The following is a 19,551-nucleotide window of genomic DNA, read 5'->3' on the forward strand; positions in this document are numbered from 1 at the left end:
TGAGTTTTAGAAAGAAATATAAAAATTGATTTATCTTAATATCCAATTTAATTTTGTTTTATATTTTTAAAATACCTTAAATTCTTTATAAATACCTATTTTTTTCTATTAAAAAATTAAATATCTTTTAGGCCCATTAAAACTAACATTATTCTTTACACTATGAAACATTAATCACCAATACAGGGTCACTACAGAAAGAAATATTCCATGGTCACAGATGTGATTAAAATATTTGCAAAACAGGACGAAAACAGACTTCATACCCATGCAAACGTATTTTAAAATGTTTGTATTTTGAGAACGATTTCCGAAGTGGAAATTGAAACGTCAATAAACGTATTTTAACCTTTAATTGTAGCTTATTCCCTTTTAAATAGTAATTAATGCAAACGTAGTGACTATTCAACTCCTGGATCAGCATGCAATAGTAAGAAGACTCAAAAGAACTAAATCTTTCCAGCTAGTGTAAAACCTTTTGAGTTAGTACAAATACATGTCTAGTAATGTTTAAAATTTCTGTGCGTGTTAAGTGATATCTTTAAGCCGGTTAAAAAAATTGGGAAATACCATTGGAGAGAACTCTGAAAAAGAGAAGTCAAGGAAATTGAGTTAATAATAATAATTTGCTATATGTGACTAGTGACTAGTTGTAAATAACCAAGGCATCGCTTGGGTGTTTTTTAAATAATAAAAAAATATTCTGTACGGTCTCACAGCTGACAAACAACCAAAATTTCTTTTTATATAGACATGACTCTGTTTTTCAATGTCAAAACATGTCTGTTTTTCAATGTGCCTCCAATAAGTTGTCGTTCCATCATTTCGTGGTGGACTCCTACTGATCGTCTTCCTATTGGGGAACCGTCTCTTTCCGTCTTTACTAATCTATTTGTTGTCATTCGGTTTATATTGTAACAAAATATTTTGCCTACCACATAGGGTATTACTATGGGGGGTTGAAAATTGGGGACAGAAACTATTGGGGTGGAGATAGGGCAAGCAAAATAAACGAAACTTTTGCGAACGGCACTCAGGGTTTATTTGGAGAGCTAAGTCGTCGATAAGTGAATGGCAAGGGGGTTGGATTGGGGCAACTACAAAAATGAAACAAAGGGGTACTTACGTGAATCTCCTGGAACAAATGGACAGACAAAACAACAGGAAGGACCTCTAGCAATTTAAAATGGATGCCGCTTCAAGTTGCCAAATTTTAACGATTATAATAATTAGTTGTAACTATTGAAATAATTATTAGAAAGGAAATATATATCTTTTTAAATGAAACTCAAAAAAGGGGTTACTTATAAACTTTAAAAAAAAATCATGGTTTAGAGAAATAAATCAAACATTTATTGTTGTATCACCACAAACAGTTGCAAAAATAGACAATACAAAAATACTACATTCATAGTCACAAAAGTAAATACAAAGATAACAAAGAGAAACACGTACTATTGTTACTGGGCCATAATTTATAACACAAATAAAATATTACAAATAAAAAATTATCTTTTTAAATGATGAAAGCAATTATTAATCAAAATGTTTATTTTTCATTCGAAAGTTTAAAACAAAAAAGTTACCTTGGTTTCACAAAACAATGCATTAAAGCTTCTGGGGTTAAAACTGGAATTATACTGGAATTTCTGCTACACATGAACAAAAAGGACTGCTTCAAACGGTCTGGAAAGACGACCAGAGACAAATAAAGGTGAGGTTGAAATGGCACTAAACGATTTGTCTTTTTACAAAACAGGTACAGGAATAGGTACAACTGGATACAATGGCAACATATGGTTATCTTTCGAAACCTTATAACTTGAAACTGTAACTACTGCACGTAACGTAACACGTACTGCACAATTAACTTCAAAGCTACTAATCTTCCATAACATAAGACGAAAAACAGAAAAACATTTCAAATTTGACGAAAAATTTGGACATAAAGCTGAAGCCTACCGCTCTTGACCACGCCTCAGCAAGAGTGAGCAATTATTTTTTAAATTCATTAGCTTAACTTTGTATAAACAAAACACCGAATGGAAATATTTATTTAAAACGCAGTATCGAGCAGTTAAACGATTAAAGAATACCGAGGAAATAATCATCTATGAAATAATAAACAAACTCTAAAATATTTTATTTTTGACCTCGGTGACGCTAAGATGATTTGAAAGAATTCGGTGTTTTATTACGTACGAATACGAAATGAAATACACTAAAATTATTATTCGTTGCTTTAGCAAATACGAAGGGAATTCAATACATACCGAGGAATTTTAAAAATGCTACAATATGATCGTTCTATTCTACTCTTCTATTTCTTACCCAGTTCTTGATGTTTTCCATCTTGCATCTACGTCCTATATCTGTACTTCTAGCTCTGTTTCATAGTGTCTTACCATCAATTTTTTTAAGTGTTTCCATCTCTGCTGTTTCTAACATCCTTTTTGTTCTTTCTGTGTCAGGTCCTGTTTCTGCCACGTATATCATTATTGGTCTGACGACTGTTTTTTAAATTCTACCTTTCGTTTCTTTCCCGATATTTTTATTTCTCCATATTGTTTAATTTGAACAGCCTGCGGCTCTGTTTGCTCTATTCACTTGATCTGCCACTTCAGTTTCGAGCTTTCCGTAGCTAGATAATGTGATGCCTAGATATTTAAACTCTATCACTTGTTCTATTATCTGACCTTCCAGCTCCAATTTACATCCTAGTAAATTTGTTGTTGTAACCACGCATTTTGTCTTTTTTTCTTCTCCTCATTTAACATTTTAGCGTCCAAAATTGACCATAAGCCTCCCTTAACTGTTTTCGTTCCTGTACCTTGTTTGCTGTTTTTTTTTTCTACGTTTCTCTGCTGAGTTTTGGCTGTGACTGCTTGGCATCAATTTTCGTTGTCGCTCTGTCATTCTTTTTATTTTTAACGTCTCCATTTGATGATTTTTTCATGGCATCTTTAATCTTTTATTTTTGCAAAATTATTCTGAAACTATTTTATTGTGGCATCTTATAGTAATTACTGTTTTAATGATAATAGGCCACATTTAAAGTTTAAAATAAATTTATTGACGTTTCAATTTCCAATTCGGAAATCGTTCTCAAAATACAAATATTAGTAAATTAACCAATTTTGTTTTTTGTTACTTAGTGAAAAATTCTTCCAGTAATTTAATTTTATCTGACTTATTTATATTGACAATTTAGATATATATTATGCATTTTTAAGTAGACGACTTTAAAATGATATTGCCAATATTGCTGAGTTGCGTTCCTGGAACGACTTTATTGTAAGATAGTTCATTCGATTACATGAAATCAACTTTAACTTGAGAATATTCGTCACAAAAAAAATCATAGCATGGGATTCGTCTTTAAAAAGACAACTACATGCCATGACAGTAAAATTCTACTGTTATAGTATGGTTTGAAACTACATAAAGCTATATATTATATCTCTGGTATAAACCATTTTTATTAAAGTTCTCTGCCATTTGAAATACATTTATATTGCTCGGTATTTGCTTACCTTAAAGCTTGTAGTGACGATCTTGAAGCACCAGATCCTTGTCCTTCAGCGGGACCTTTCCGAAGTTTCATCACCACAACCCTTACGATATTTATCAGGAAGAAAAGATTGAGAATTATGGTGGCAGCTACTGGTATTTGGTTGATAATTTCGAACCGGGAGTCTTTAATCCAACACCTAAAAAACAGTTTGCGTATTATTTAATAATATCATGTAATGCATCGGAATTATTTAAAATCTTTAAAACTTTTACAAATAATTAATTAATAATTTTTTTTAGTGACGTCCATTTTAAACCGATCTACTGTAGCAATTGGTTTGTTATGCATGTTTCATTAATCACGATAACCATTCCAGAATTATTATGGAACCCTGTATAGTCGCGGTATATATATTGTAGAAAGCATTAAATGCGGTGACGTTTATCCCTTCTCTAGAACGAAGAGTGTTGTTTGCTGAAATTTAATTATTTCAAAACAACACTGATTTTGTAGAAAGTACCAATGTGAGTGCAGGTGTGAATGTAATTCCTAAAAAAATACCCGTGAAGAAGATTCGAATGCATTTAAATGCTGAAACGTAGAAGTATAAGTTTCAATATGTACAAAAATCTACATAAGAAATTCAGCTTCGATGAAAAACTGCTCGTACAAGCAACTTTTGATTGAACAGAAATTAACAGAATGCTTTAAAATTATGTGGGAAGAAAATAGAGGATTGTAACGGTGACTATTATAACAGTCTGGAAGCTGATACCTCCAAATATTTTTTTTGAAATTTCAATAATGCCAAACTTGGAACCAAATAGCGTAATAATGCTTGACAACGCTTCCTATCATTCTCGACAGCTCACTAAGATACCAAATACAGCTTCAAAGAAAGCTAAACAGCAAAGATTTTTAATGGAAAATGATTTAGTATTTCGACGATTTTTATATATAAAAAAAAACAATTTATTAAAGTTCTACACACGAAGAAATTGAACAAACTATTCGCCCTAGGGAGTATTGCTGAAAAGCATGGACAAATTATATTGAGTCTTCCCACTTATTTTTGTATTTTCAATCCCATAGAGTTAATTTGGGGACAATAAAGGAATGAACTATAAAGCGTGCAAATACATTTACCAAATTTGATAAAAAGGTAATCAAGGTAATTAAAAAAAAAGTATCTGATACTACTAAAGAATACTAGCAGAAAAAAATCTTCAAATCAATTTAAAGTGAAGAATACTATAAGAAGATTGGACACTTCCACATTGATGGTGGAAATAAATTTATTATCGCATTGAACGATAATAGTGACGCAGAAAAGACGGAACAGAAGAAGAAAATAAATTAAGTGTATGCAAAAAAAGTAAAATGAAACCACCACCACACTATCACTATCACAAAAGGGCTCCTGCAAGGTTGTTTCACATTTCCAAAACTATTCAAAATATACTTAGAGAAAGCCTTGATTGCATGGAAAAGAAAATGCGAAGGCATAGGAGTACCGGTACGAAACGAATACCCATATACGTTAAGCTTTGCAGACGATCAAGTGGTCATTGCACAAGACCAAGAACACCTCAGTTACATGATGAAGAAACTACAAAAAGAATATACCAAGGTTGGCCTAGATTCTAATCTCGCGAAAACAGAGTACCTCTCTACAAGTGAAAAATACATAGAAGATCTACAGATTGACGACAACGTAACAATCAAAGGAAAGGATAAATTCAAATACCTGGGGTTTATAATCACGAAAAAGGCAACAACAGAGGAAGAAATTAAGCAAAGATTAGGACAAACAAGAACAGCAATCCGATAACTTAACTCAGTATGGTGGGATAGACACTTAAATATGAAGACAAAAATACAGATCTATAAAGCATTAGTGCGAAGTATATTGACATATGGCGCTGAAAATTGGATTATAAACAAAAAAAAATAGCAGTAAGATAGTAGCAACAGAGATGGAATGCGTGCCAAGATATTGAAGAGTAACAAGAATGAATAGGAGAAGTAATAACAAAATAAAGCAAAGAACATCAATAAAACAGACATTCTAACATATATAGAACAAAAAAGATTAAAGTGGTATGGACATGTAAGAAGAACTAGCGACAGCAGATGGATAAAGAGAATAACCGAATGGAGTCCCATAGGAAGAAGGAAAAGAGGGCGATCCCGAAGATCCTGGAGGAACGAGGTAGACGATGTATGAATTTTACCTCTCAATCATTAATAATTAATAAGTAATTCACCATCATATAATCTGCTACCTAATTTTCAGGTACCAAATGTCGATCTAAAACATATAGGGCCTTATTTTCATTTTAGGTTATCCTAGCTTCATCAGATATATGTATATATGATTGCCTACTTTTAATTCAAATATTCCATAAATTTATTGCATTTATACATAATATGTTTTACAATCTCTAACATAATCTTTTAAGCTATATTACACACAAGATATTGATCTTTCTATTGTGTTTTTGAAGTTATACTTCTATACGCGCGCTCCACGTTGGAAATTTGTATGGGAGTGAATCTGTGAAATCATTACATATGTAAGATAATGAGTAAGAGAGAGACAGAAGATATATTGTTCCTTTTCTATATATATATATATATATATATATATATATATATATATATATATATATATATATATATATATATATATATGTAGTCCTCGGGGAGGACTTTTTTATTAAATTATATTGCATTTTAATTTGTATTGTATTATATTGAATTATGTTCCACTGTATTGTAGTGTATTTTTTTATGTATATTATTGTCATTTTTAAATACTTAGGAATATTGCATTTTAATTTGTATTGTATTATTATATTGAATTATGTTGCAGTGTATTGTATTGTATTTTTATATTAATAACAAAATAAACAATGAATTTTACTGCAGAGTATGTGTAAAAAAATGTTTGCATTCAACTCCTTTCATACATATATGAAAATAAAAATATACCTTTCCATCAAAATATTGATTCAACCTTCATTTACTATACTCCTATTACAGGTCAAATGTTGTTTATTAATTGTTAGTAAGTTGTTATTAATTCTGTTTCTCTTTCTGCTATGTCTTACCTATAGCATTACATATGTAATGATTGACTCCCAAATAAATTTGTAACGGCGAATGCGTGTATAGAAGTGTAACTTCTACCGGCAGTCCCACTGGACTGCCACACCCGTTTTTTTTTTTAATTTTTTTTATTAAGTAAACCGCGTCAACCATTAAAGGTTAGTGGCGAGGAAGAGTTGTACATAAAATCAGATGTTTGCTTATAACAACTAATTGCAATTAAGAACTTAAGTCTATTTTTATATGAGATTGTACAATTTAGTTAGTTTTAGAAACTTAACTTTAGTCACTTTATCACATTTAGTATAGTACAGAGCACTTTTCAGATCACTTGGTAAATCACTTTGAAGTCGTTCCAGGTGATAAAGTGGGCAACTAACAATAATGTGTTCGATTGTCAGAGGAATATCACAAATATAGCACAGTTTTTGTTGTTCTTTCTTCATTAGGTACTGGTGGGTTAACCTGGTATGTCCTATTTTCAAGCGGTGTTGCATGATTGATCTCGTCGTTTTTGTGGCATTATCCCTTTTGGTGATATTATTGATCTAATAATTAATAAAATAATTTTAACGTATTAATTTAACACATTGTTGGCTAGTGTCACATTAAGACACAAAATTCAAATTACATTGACTGATTTTTTCACACATCCTTCCTAAAAATGTCGTTTTAATCAGTTCCCACCGAGGACCCTTAGAGACTCAAAGTCTTGAGTTGGCAACCCCTGGGAGTCTTGCGTTGCCATAAAGTAAATCTGTTTAAAACAAGATTATTTAAATTTATCGACAAATATATAATCATTAAAAAAGTTAACATCATTTAAAGAGTTTTTACCTACTTATTTATTGGCTTTGTGTTGACACTTATTTTAGGTAACTGCACTGATGATGGACTTATTAGTCGAAAACGTTCTGTGATGTAACCCGAAAGAGTATTTTTAGAATATTCCTGTTATAAAGGATTTTTTTAATAAAAATTTTTTTAATTATTATTCATTTAATAGCAGAATTAATTTTATCAAAGAAACATTCAAATTAATGCACATCAAACAGTGGGTTTACCAGTTTGCATTGTCCGTTTAAGTGAGTGAAAATACTTGTTCTGGTAAGTGTTAATCAACTTTTGTCTCCTCTTTTTATCCAACAACTAAATGATTTGGATTAGGTTTAAAGTAGTTACTAATTGGATAAAAGAAAAAATGAATAGAATCAAAAGATACGATAAAAACAGCAATTAAATGTCTGCGTTGATAAAACTCGCATTTGCTATAAAAAACCGCCGTTGCTTTAATTACTCAAATAAACCTTTATTAAAGGTTGTTTAAATCATTGACACTTTTATCTAGAAATGTCTGTAATTGACTTGAATTTGATAATAATAAGTCAGTTGTTTTAAAAGACGAGATCCCAACTTAAAAACAAAATATAGCCGAAAATAAATATCAGAAATGTAAAAATTTTAAAGATATGTTAGATAAGAAAAAAATTAGGCGCGGGTTTCTGGCGCCTTAAAATGTGCCTCCAGTAAGTTGTCGTTCCATCGTTTTCGTGGTCTTCCTACTGATTGTCTTCCTCTTGGGGAACCGTTTCTTACCGTCTTTACTACTCTATTTAATTAAATTAGGCTTATATTAATTATTTTATTCTACTCTTTTATTTCTTAGTCAGTTCTTGATGTTCTCCACCTTACATCTACATCGTATACCTGTACTTCTAGCTCTGTCTTGAAAAGTCGTTTTGGATTCTGACTACACATTCTCTACGCCGAATAGATAAAAATCTATTCTAAGAAATAATTCCGAGCTCTGATTAGAACACTTTAATTATTCCTTGTTATGATATATCTGCGTTAATTTTTTCTTGTACGTTAATAACACTGAGAGAAACACAAAAAGATCATCTTTTGTTTACTTTTTAAAAACTGTTTTTAAAACAGAAATAACTAAAAATAATAAAACCAAATAATATTGTGGTTTCCTATCGATATATAACATGGAATTCACATTAATATTGTTTTGTATTCAATTCGTATGCATATGCATATATGGTCTCATTTCCTGTATGAGTCCCAGAAGTAATTAGTTTTGGATCGTATTCGAGCTAATACAAATTACTGTTCAACTGTAACTAACACAAACTAAAATTCATAGAGAATAATTTACTAGAAGTTTAAGCCGCAGTGGGAATCATAATCAGATAATAGGTGTTTGGGTTATTGCCTGAAAGCAATATAGGAATATATATTATATATATAAATATATAAATCGTTTTCTATTCGAGGATGCAGATAGAGCAAATAGTAGCTGGCCTGAGAAGGAAATGGCCTCCTTGTTAGAGTTACTTCGAGGACAGGCAGCCACCATCTTACAATTTCTTCCCAATGATGTACTTAGTTATACCTTTCTCTTTTAGTTTTAAAGACAAGTTATGGCCAGTAGTATCTAAAAAGTTTTTCCACACTCACCTGAAAGTTCGATATCAAAACCATAACAACAGCCTGCAAGAATTTGAAGCGGATAATAAAATATTATTTTATTTGGCGTACACTCAAGATTTTCTTTAACAAATTGGTATACAGAGATTTATAGATAGTCTACAGGATGTTGAAATACAACAAGCTCTCCGATTACATCACAAAACGCTAAATGGAGCACTAATTTTAGTCCAGGAGTATAAAGCGGTAAAAAGTATTTTCAGATCTCGCCCAAAATTAAAATAAATAGGGTTTCGAGAAAATGAAGTCACTACCACAGATAACCAACAGCCTATTTTATCCTAAATGTTAAGCACACTGCAAAAGTATTCAACAAAAATCTAAAAAAAAAAACACATGTTAATTGCGGAAGAATAAAAAAAGAATGACTTCCAAGAGGAAGATATCCAAAACACGGCCATATAGATCTATTAGAAATATTAGCAGATATAAGGCCTCTAAGAAATCGATCTCTCCTTCCCCAACTGACCACAGACATTCAAACAATAGCCAGGGAAACGAATAAAAGTCGACACTACGGGGCAAATTAATACAAACCAGATCTTTAAGTCGAACCAAATTACTGAATGGAAAACTACAACCAACTAAAGCAAACTTAGTTCTTGAAACAGGTTTAGGTCACACTATTCCAGTTCATGTAGAGATAGCGGCAACCATAAAGAATGATAACACCTTGATAAATCACCTATTTCTTGTAGCTGATATTAAAGATGACTGTATAGATTATAGATTTAAAAAACCGCTACTGGCAAGTAGAAGTACATCCGGATGATCGAGACAAAATAGCTTTTTCAACGGTAGTCTCTACCGCTTCCAGGTTCTACTATTTGCCTTTTGTATTGTTCCAGCTAAGTTTAAATGTTTGATGAAGATGATTTTAAGAGGACTTACCTAGAAAATATGTTAAGTATATGTTGATATAATGATTCTGTCCAAAACTTTTAATGAGCATCTGAATAACTTTAGCATGGTATTTCTTTGTATAGTATGATGTCAAATTTTTCATATCAGTTCTGTCACTTAATATTGGCTGTAAGGTATCTTGTAATTTATATTGAAGTCTCTCCATGCAATATAAAGGACACTCCAGTAAAATAGGGCAAACACTGAGCACAATATCACATACGTAGCACTGTGGTTTTAATTCACTCTCCAACAGATGTTTATGGGTGACGGCGGTGAGGCCTATTCTCAGACGAGTAGGATGGTTGGATGTATACGCTTATTTGGGGTTGATTTCCAAGGTAATATAGAATGTTTTACTTCTCGTAGTTTGGATGTTGACTGATTCCACTTGGTCTGCCAATAATTGATTATTAAGTTCTTGATTATAGGTTTTATATCTAGATGTGGAATGCTTCTGATTTCTACAGCTTCTGGAATCGGGATTGCTAGTTTTGCCAAGAAATCTATCTATATCTATCTATATATAGGATTACCAGCAATTCTGATATGAGAAGAAATCCGTACAAAGTTGACATTTATGTTCATAAGTATCCTAGTCTTATATCCTATCCCTAATAACTTATATCCTAGCCATCCAAGTAGTAGATTTGGATGGCTAGAATATAAGTTATTTAGGGCAATTAGTTAGAGCTTGGGGAATCCATAATAATGACCGGGTTTTTGATACTATTTTCTACCACAAAATTTATTGCATTGAGAATAACGGTTAACTCGGCTGTGTAAATGAATGTTAATTTAGCGAGTTTCATTAATATTTTTGTTTTATTAGACATAAATGCTGCTCCCACTTCATCTATAGTTTAAGGCATCGGTATATATAAGATTATGGTTACTGTATGTCTTGAGTTCTTGGAGGACATATTGATATAATGCTTTGGGAGAGTTATCTGTTTTTTTATATATGGAGAGTTTGGTATTGATAAATGGGATGGGAACAGTCCAAGGGGGAACAGTAATAATATCTGGTATACAATAGGTATCTGGACATTTAAATTCAAGTTCATTAAGGTATCTATTTACCCTTTAGAAAGAAATTTAATAAATTCTTCTTCTTCTTCAAGTGCCCTCTACGCTACGGAGTTTGGCAATCATCATTGCTATTCGTATCTTTGAAGCTGTTGCTCTAAATAATAGGTTAGATGTGCACTGGAACCAGTCTCTTAAATTGCGCAGCCAAGATATACGTTGTCTCCCCACGCTTCGTTTGCCTTGAATCTTTCCTTGGATAATTAACTGGAGCAATCGGTACTTTTTCCCTCTCATCACATGACCAAGATATTCCAACTTTCCTCTCTTGATGGTCCGTTCTTTGTTCAGAAATGCCAATTTAAAGACAGATTATAATAAATGTTCTCTATTTTAAAGAGCGGCGTAGTATCTAGGACATACTCGTATTATTTCACCCATCAGGGAAGATTTAAGTTAAGCCAGAAACTAAAAAGGAAATTAAAAGTTTTCTTAGACTTTGTTCATATTACCGAAAATTAATCGACTAAGCGAAAATAACATTGAACCTGACTTGACACTGGATTGTCAAAATTTCTTTGTAGATTTTAAAAACGACCTACAATAGCGCCTATTATGCCCATCCAAGGGTAGATCGAAAATGTCATCATGGTATTGGCGGGATAATATCACAGGAACAGGAAGGCGAAGAAAAATTAATAGCATATTTAAGTAAAACAATAAAAAATGGTGAAAAGAAATATTTTATTGCGTTGCTAGGAAACACTTTCTAACTGTTATTAAAGAACTAGAATATTTTCATACTTTCTTTTATAAAAGAAATTTTATAATTAAAACTCACCACAGCGCTTTGTAGTAGCTAATGCGTTTTATGTAAGAAGCCAGAAGGACAAGTTGCTCGTTGTATAGAGAGACTCCAACAGTATAACTTCGACGTAGTAAATCGAAAAGGACGTCTTTATAACAATGCCGTTATTATTTCTAGGCGACGTTTTTTGTACCGACAATGTCAGTACTCTAAAAGATTTAAAAACAAGAGAATTTAACCGAAGACGTAAGTCTCCAGATGGCCACAGGTAAACATAAAGTGACTGCGACTTAATGTGACTTAATGGTCGAAAAGACTTCAAACCGAGAACAACGATGTGTAGAGATAAGGAAGGTAATATATTGACAGAATAGCAAGAGATACTAAGTAGATGGACAGAACATTTTACGGAAAAGTTTGAAGGAGATCAGAGAGAGACGACCCCTGACATACCATTAGACCAAGCAGACAACAGAGAAAAGACTCCACCAACAATAGCCGAGATTAGAGCAGCAGTAGAAAAACTAAAGAACAATAAAGCACCGGGATCGGACCAAATAGCATCGGAGTTACTAAAGGAAGGAGGAGACGCACTACAAAAAACAATACATGAATTGATAACAAAGATATGGTCGAATAAACAGCTACCAACGGAGTGGAATAGCGGTATTATTGTACCATTACATAAAAAAGGAAATCAGTTAGAATGTGGAAACTACCGTGGAATCACGCTGCTGAATGCAGCATACAAAATAATGTCCAATGTCATTTATGAAAGACTTAGACCACACGCTGAAAAAATAGTTGGCAAATACCAAAGTGGCTTCTGTAGACAGAAGTCAACAATAGAGCAGATATTTGTTCTGCGACAGATCCTCAAAAAAACAATTGAATATAACATCGAAACACATCATCTCTTCATAAACTTTGAAAGCGCATATGACAATATAAACCGAGAATTCTTAATAAAAGCAATGAAAGAATTTAATATACCAACACAACTAATAGAACTGATAAAAGAATCTCTAAAAGTAGAAAGCAGAATCCGGATACAAAATGAATTAACGGAAACAATAGATGTGAAAAAGGGACTACGCCAGGGAGACGCTCTATCATGCATCTTGTTCAACATCGTACTCGAGAAAATACTGAGGGACACAACAGTCAATACACGAGGAACAATCATTAATAAAAGCGTGCAAATACTAGCATTTGCAGGTGATGTTGACATAATCGCAAGATCAAGAAGAGAAATGATAGAGGCATACAACCAAATAGAACGAGCTGCACAAAATAGTGGTCTTAAAATCAATCAGACCAAAACAAAATATATGCAGGTAAGTAAAAACGCAGAAATAAGGCAGCCACAAAATATAACAACAGGAGAATACAACATAGAGGGGGTAAAAAACTTTATATACTTGGGATCCCTAGTCACGTCTGATAATAACGTTACGGAGGAAGTGAAGAGGCGAATATTTATTGCAAATAAATGTTACCATGGCTTAATTAGACACCTAAGATCAGATAACGTCGCAAGAAAGAGAAAATGCCAAATATATAAAACCCTAAAAGACCGGTACTCACATATGGCTCAGAAACCTGGACACTCACTAAAAGAGAGGAAACGTTGTTAGCCACCTTCGAAAGAAAAATCTTGCGACACATATATAAGGGCACAAAAGAAATGGAATATGGCGAAGACGATACAACTCTGAACTATACAAAATATACCAGGATCCGGATATTATCACATTCATTAAAATAGGACGGCTGCGTTGGATAGGACATGTAGAAAGAATGGAAGAAGGCGAAATACCAAACAAAATATTCAAACAGATGCCAGTAGAAAAAAGAACAAGAGGAAGACCGAAACTGAGATACTTAGAACAAATAGAAAATGATATAACAACCTTAAAAATAAAAATCTGGAGAAAAAAAGCACGAAACAGATCAGAATGGAGAAGAATCCTGGAACAGGCCAAGACCCAAAAAGGGTTGTCGAGCCAGTGATGATGATGATGATGATGAATGGTCGCAATGGATTATTTTTCAAAATGGCCTAAAATTGCACCCTCTTCTAATCAAGAAGTGACTACAGTAGCAGAAGTATTCATAACATACGCTACACGTCTTATTAAGATATGGAGTTCCTTTAGACGAAATTTTAAATCAGAAATATGAAAAGAATTTTCACGTCATTAAGTTTGAGTTATACAATAAGCCACACAGGTAATTGTTTCTGCCATATTCTTAAATTACTATTTTTTTAAGCGCTATATAATTTTCCAATAATAGTTTTTAAAATAAATATGCGTTTATGAAAATAGCATCTATAAATTTAATAAGAATATGTTGTCAAAAGCTTACTCCATTAGTATATTACATATAACTAAAAGAAAATTAATATGAACATCCGAATAACTAACTGAACACAGAACTTTACGTTGTCAAAGGACTTAGAAGCACGTGTGCTATTTATTATTCATATTCTCTTCGTAATTTTGCTTTGCCTCCCTTACTATCATATTACCTAATTATTTGAGATGCTATATATCGCTGGTAGCAGCTGAGGTTTAATGTGTATAATTAGATTTACTGTAATTACTATGATGACACATATTTTACAGGAAAATGTCAGTTTTAAAATTTTAATTGAATTTTGTTGTTTGAACTATTTCTCGTTTAAATATATTAAAAGTAACATTGTAAAATGTTATACGTAATAAATAGTATAATTCATCAAAATATCGGTTGTTTCATCTTATTTAAATTATAATTTCTTATGTATTAACTCTAAAACGTATTTCTTAACATTTAAATTTTTTTTCTCCTTTATTTTATTCTCCAAAATACGGCGCTACCAAGTGTTAAGGGCGCTTTGTAATTTTTTAACTGCTTTGCTAACTTCTAAAAGCGCAAAATGTATTCCGCCCCAGGTTAGGAGCTATACAAATTGCATTCTGTTAAAGACACAGAAGGTAACTTTAAAAGACCAGAATAGACATACATACTGTGATTGGTAATATTGTTAATTAATCCAACCTTGGCAACAACCTTTTTCCCCTCGCTGCAACACCGCGTTGTCTAAAAATTTGATTTTGCATGAGAATTACACGCCGGCAACGATCCGGTCACTTATCAACTGTAGGTCATAATATTTTTTATACCAGAGCACACAGCAAATAAATGGCAACTGCACCAACTATCCAACAAACTATTAAAAAAGTACATTGTTTGTAATTTGATGTATACATTTCTGTTGAATAAGAGCAGCTCATTTTAAATCTATAAAATGAAATGAAAAGAACCAACGCTTAATGGTGATACACCGCAAATTGAAGGAATAATCCGAAGTAATTTGTACCTAATTAGTTGTATCCAGCCGAAAGAATATATTTATACAGCTACATTTGGACGGTGTTAGAGAACCTCACCCGTTCCACATACTTTCTTCCTCACATTTTAGGGCCTGATTTAAAATAATAAGTTTCGATTGGCTAGAAATGTTGACATATATTCGATCTGGTAACTTTCTGAAGAGGACAGCGTAAATTCATGGTGGACTGTATGGGAAGCAAGACAAGTATGTCCTTCTGCTAGATATTATTAGTGTAGAAAAATCAATCCAATTTACCATGAAACAAAAACAACAATTCACTTCCTTTTTTAGATGTGCTAATCACAAAAGAAGACACACGATATACAATTAAAGTTTACAAAAAACTGATCCATGCCAACAGATATTTAAATTATTACTTCAACCACAACGTAAAGATCAAAAAAGGCACTATCAAATCATTATATGATAAAGCATCTGCTCTAATATTAATGAAAATGGAAACAGCAAAATACCACAAGCAATCCAGAAATATTTACAAGAATGGATTCAAAGATGACAACATCGTATGTAAAGGACTAAGCAGAAAAATTGAAAAGCATAGGAAATAAGCACATCACAACATTTAAAAGAACTTAGATACTGAGATCTATTCTGTCCAAAACTAAATCCAACAATATACAAGAAAGATTAAAGAACTACAGTGGTACTTCGATATAGGAATGCCCCAATATACGTGTGTTTTAAGAAAGCAAGATACCAGGAATCGCCCACTATAGCACTGCACACAATTCCAACATGTGCTCTGCATGTTAAAAAAGGTCTACAGGAAAACAACCTACCCATACAAGCTCTTCATTCTAGAAAATGCCCCTGCTCACCCACAAATCTGCTGACCACTTTAACATCGTGATATGCCTAATAATTATTGATCAGACCTGGCTGGGTGTTACATCCAGGACCTTAACCTCTGCATGAAAAAAGCTGCGGCCTGAAGCTGCAGCTAAAAGCGCCTTCGAAGGATTGGAACCCGAAGTGTCAGTGGTAGATGATGTTGTTTCTTTGGTAGAATCCACGGGTCTGAAGGGTGAGAGAGAGAGAGAGAGAGAGAGAGAGAGAGAGAGAGAGAGAGAGAGAGAGAGAGAGAGAGAGATGTGGATGAACTCATCGAAGGGCAATATCAGAAGCTAATAACTGAGGAGTCACATGATTTGCAGTCGTAGCAGCATACGATGGTTCAACGAAAAAATAGTTTTGAAGCGGAACCAAATATTAATGAGGTTATCGCTATAAGAGGTATAAACGAGATCTTAAGAATGTGGGAGAACGTTGTAGTGTTTGTGGATAAAAATCACCTCGAAATAACTCGCAACTTGTTGACATCCGAGTTATTTAACGAAGCTTGCCGGACTCACATTCGCAATATCCTGAAAGAGAGAAAGAAACAATCCTCCTTGCACAATTTTTTTAAACGATCTGCAGGTGAAAATAAGCAAATTGTCGCAAATTCGACAAGTGACGAAAATTAAACACTACCTCAAGCACTTTACTTTTTCTTTTATTATGTTTTTATGGAATATGTATTTGTTATTTATAAATAAATGTTCTTTTTTGTAAATACATTTTTCTTATTTAAAAAAAAGGTGTAAAAACGCCTAACAAAAACAACCGAGGTGGGGTTTTGGGAGCTGGAACGGATTAATGGCATTTCAATCAATTTCAATAGGGAAAATTTATGAATGCAACAATTTTTATGTATGCCAAACAGCAAGACCACTAAGTGTCAGGATAAACGAGCATGAAACATACATCAAGAACAGAGACTTTGGAAAATCTCAGATATGCAAACGTGCCTGGGGCAACGAGCATAAAGTACAATGGAAAGATCCATCAATAACTCGGAAAGAAAGAGACATGAAAAAGAGAAAAGTTAAAGAAGAAGCTCTTATCCTAGTTAATGAAGAAAAAGTGTAGCAAATCTATCAGCAGAATGTAGCAGGCTTTGGTTGCCTATATTAAAAGAAGAAGTCAAGAACAGTAACATACCAACAATAGCGGATTAGAGGAAGTAACAGACATCATCTACAATTTATACACAACACAATACACAAACAAAAACGCTGAATTTTTCTAAGCGGTAACTAGTTCTTCGTTTGTTATTTTGGTAACCATTGCTGTTTTGTTACAAATTCTTGATTTAATAAATTGTCAAAGTACCTTTCCATGTTGAATGTAAATATTAATAATAAAATACTTCGACTTTTGAAATTTTATTTGTATTAAATGGTAAAATTTGCAAACTTACTATTGTAATTGTAAAATTATATATAATGTTAGATAACTATTTGTTAATTTGACAATTTTAATTTCAACCTTCTTTTTTGGGGAGGTTCTGAAGCTGTTTTCTTGTGGTATAAACAATTATTGTTAATGAAGAAATTTAAATTTTTGAAAAAGAATCTGGATTGGAAATCAAAACGCCAAAAAAATGTAACATGTTTCATCCCATATAAATATAATATGTAACTTCTATTTTGGCTTTATTATTTTTAAATTATTTTATTTATATAGTCCACTTTTACCCCATAACTTCTACGACAACTTTAAAGGATTCTAACGCGTTACAATACTACATGAAAATGCAGGGCACAGGCCGAAGGTCACAGGGTAAAAAAGAACGTAAATTGGTTTTTGTATGTGAGCACTCAAAGGGATTTATTATCGAAGTTCGGTTTGTGTGAAGATACATCAGGGATTGGGGGTGGGGTAGACGAATTCCGTCAAATGAAAGATTTGGTTTAGGAATTTGGTGGTTGAACTACTATGACGCTTAGAAAAAACTCTTACAGAGTTAAATCGGTTTTGCATAATAAAGAACTGTATGTGTTACGGTTTTATATGGATCAGATATATTTTTAAAGTCCCATTTCTCTTTAACCAGTATGTGTATGTAGACCAGTAAAGAAGAAAAAAAGAGCTTGAAGGTTCTAAAAGGAATATGGGGGATAGCTAAAAACAATTTTTTAAAAACGTACAACTAATTTTGCTTTGTTTTTTAAACAATCATAAAAAGTAAAAAAATAATTTTTTGCCTGAGACGTTTTGTATACATTCTAAAGTAAAATAGTTCAACGAAAAGTTGTAGATGTTGAAACACTTTTTTAATTTGCGAGTTTCTAATTTAAAATGCATAAACATTTAATCGAGACAATTGCAAAAAACCCTTATTTTGCAGTAATCTATAAATGTTAATAACTTTATTTTTTAAACAATGACATGTGATATATCTACTTCAAATTTTGGCAATTATTGAGTTATTAATGTTTACTATTTAACAGTATATATGATACAGGCGTGGTTCCCCAAGAGTGGTTAGTGTCAACTTTTATAAATCTTCCAAAAAAACCCAATGCGAGAAAGTGCGAAGACTATAGAATTATAAGCCTTATGGCTTATAATTCTATAGTCTTAAAGTTTCCCCAGTTTTAAGTAAAAAGGCATTACTTAAAACATTTCTAAAGGTCATCCACAAAAGAATATATACAAAATGTGAGGAACAACTAACAAGAACACAATTCGGATTTCGTGATGCTCTGGGAACACGGGAGGCCCTTTTTGCTGTACAGGTGCTATTTCAGAGATGCAGGGATGTGAATTGTGACATATACGTATGCTTTATAGATTACCAGAAGGCATTTGACAGAGTAAAACATGACAAATTAATGACTCTAATGCAAGAAATTGGAATTGACAACAAAGATCTTAGAATTATCAGAAACATTTACTACAATCAAACGGCCAAAATCAAAATAGAAGACCAGTTAACTGATAAAATTGCAATAGAACGTGGAGTACGACAGGGCTGTATTTTGTCTCCATTGTTGTTCAACATTTATTCTGAATGGGTATTTAAGGAAGCTTGAGACGGTTGTGCGAAAGGAATACTAATAAACGGTGAATGGTTGAATAACATTAGATATGCAGATGACACTATAGTTTTTGCCGATAATCTGAATGACTTACAGATATTAACAAATCGCATAACAGAAGTCAGCAACAGATACGGACTAGCTCTTAACATAAAGAAAACCAAATTTATGACAATTAGTAAAAAACCAATACTAAACGCTCAACTTACAATCAACCAACAGAATATCGAAAGAGTCGAGCAATATACATATCTAGGCACCAATTTAAATAGCCAATGGGACCACTCAACAGAAATTAAACAGCGAATAATAAAAGCAAAAGCAGCATTCGTTAGAATGAGAACCATTTTCAACGGTCGAGACATATCATTAAAAACAAAATGCCGTCTATTGAACTGTTACGTATTCACAGTTCTGCTCT

The 19,551-nt window shown here is 32.6% G+C and overlaps 1 protein-coding gene across 5 annotated transcripts in view; it reads right to left on the minus strand.

Moving 5' to 3' along the window:
* The window catches only part of Dh31-R (Diuretic hormone 31 Receptor), a 666,929-nt gene that overhangs the window by 79,713 nt on the left and 567,665 nt on the right, over positions 1 to 19,551 (minus strand). For all 5 annotated transcript variants that reach the window (XM_072532514.1, XM_072532513.1, XM_072532511.1 and 2 more), the window contains one exon: positions 3,534 to 3,710. In XM_072532514.1, coding sequence (XP_072388615.1) covers positions 3,534 to 3,710 — 177 coding nt within the window. The remainder of the gene's footprint in view (positions 1 to 3,533; positions 3,711 to 19,551) is intronic.

The sequence above is a fragment of the Diabrotica undecimpunctata genome, chromosome 5, assembly GCF_040954645.1.
Source record: "Diabrotica undecimpunctata isolate CICGRU chromosome 5, icDiaUnde3, whole genome shotgun sequence".
In the NCBI taxonomy this organism is placed as follows: Eukaryota; Metazoa; Arthropoda; class Insecta; order Coleoptera; family Chrysomelidae; genus Diabrotica; species Diabrotica undecimpunctata.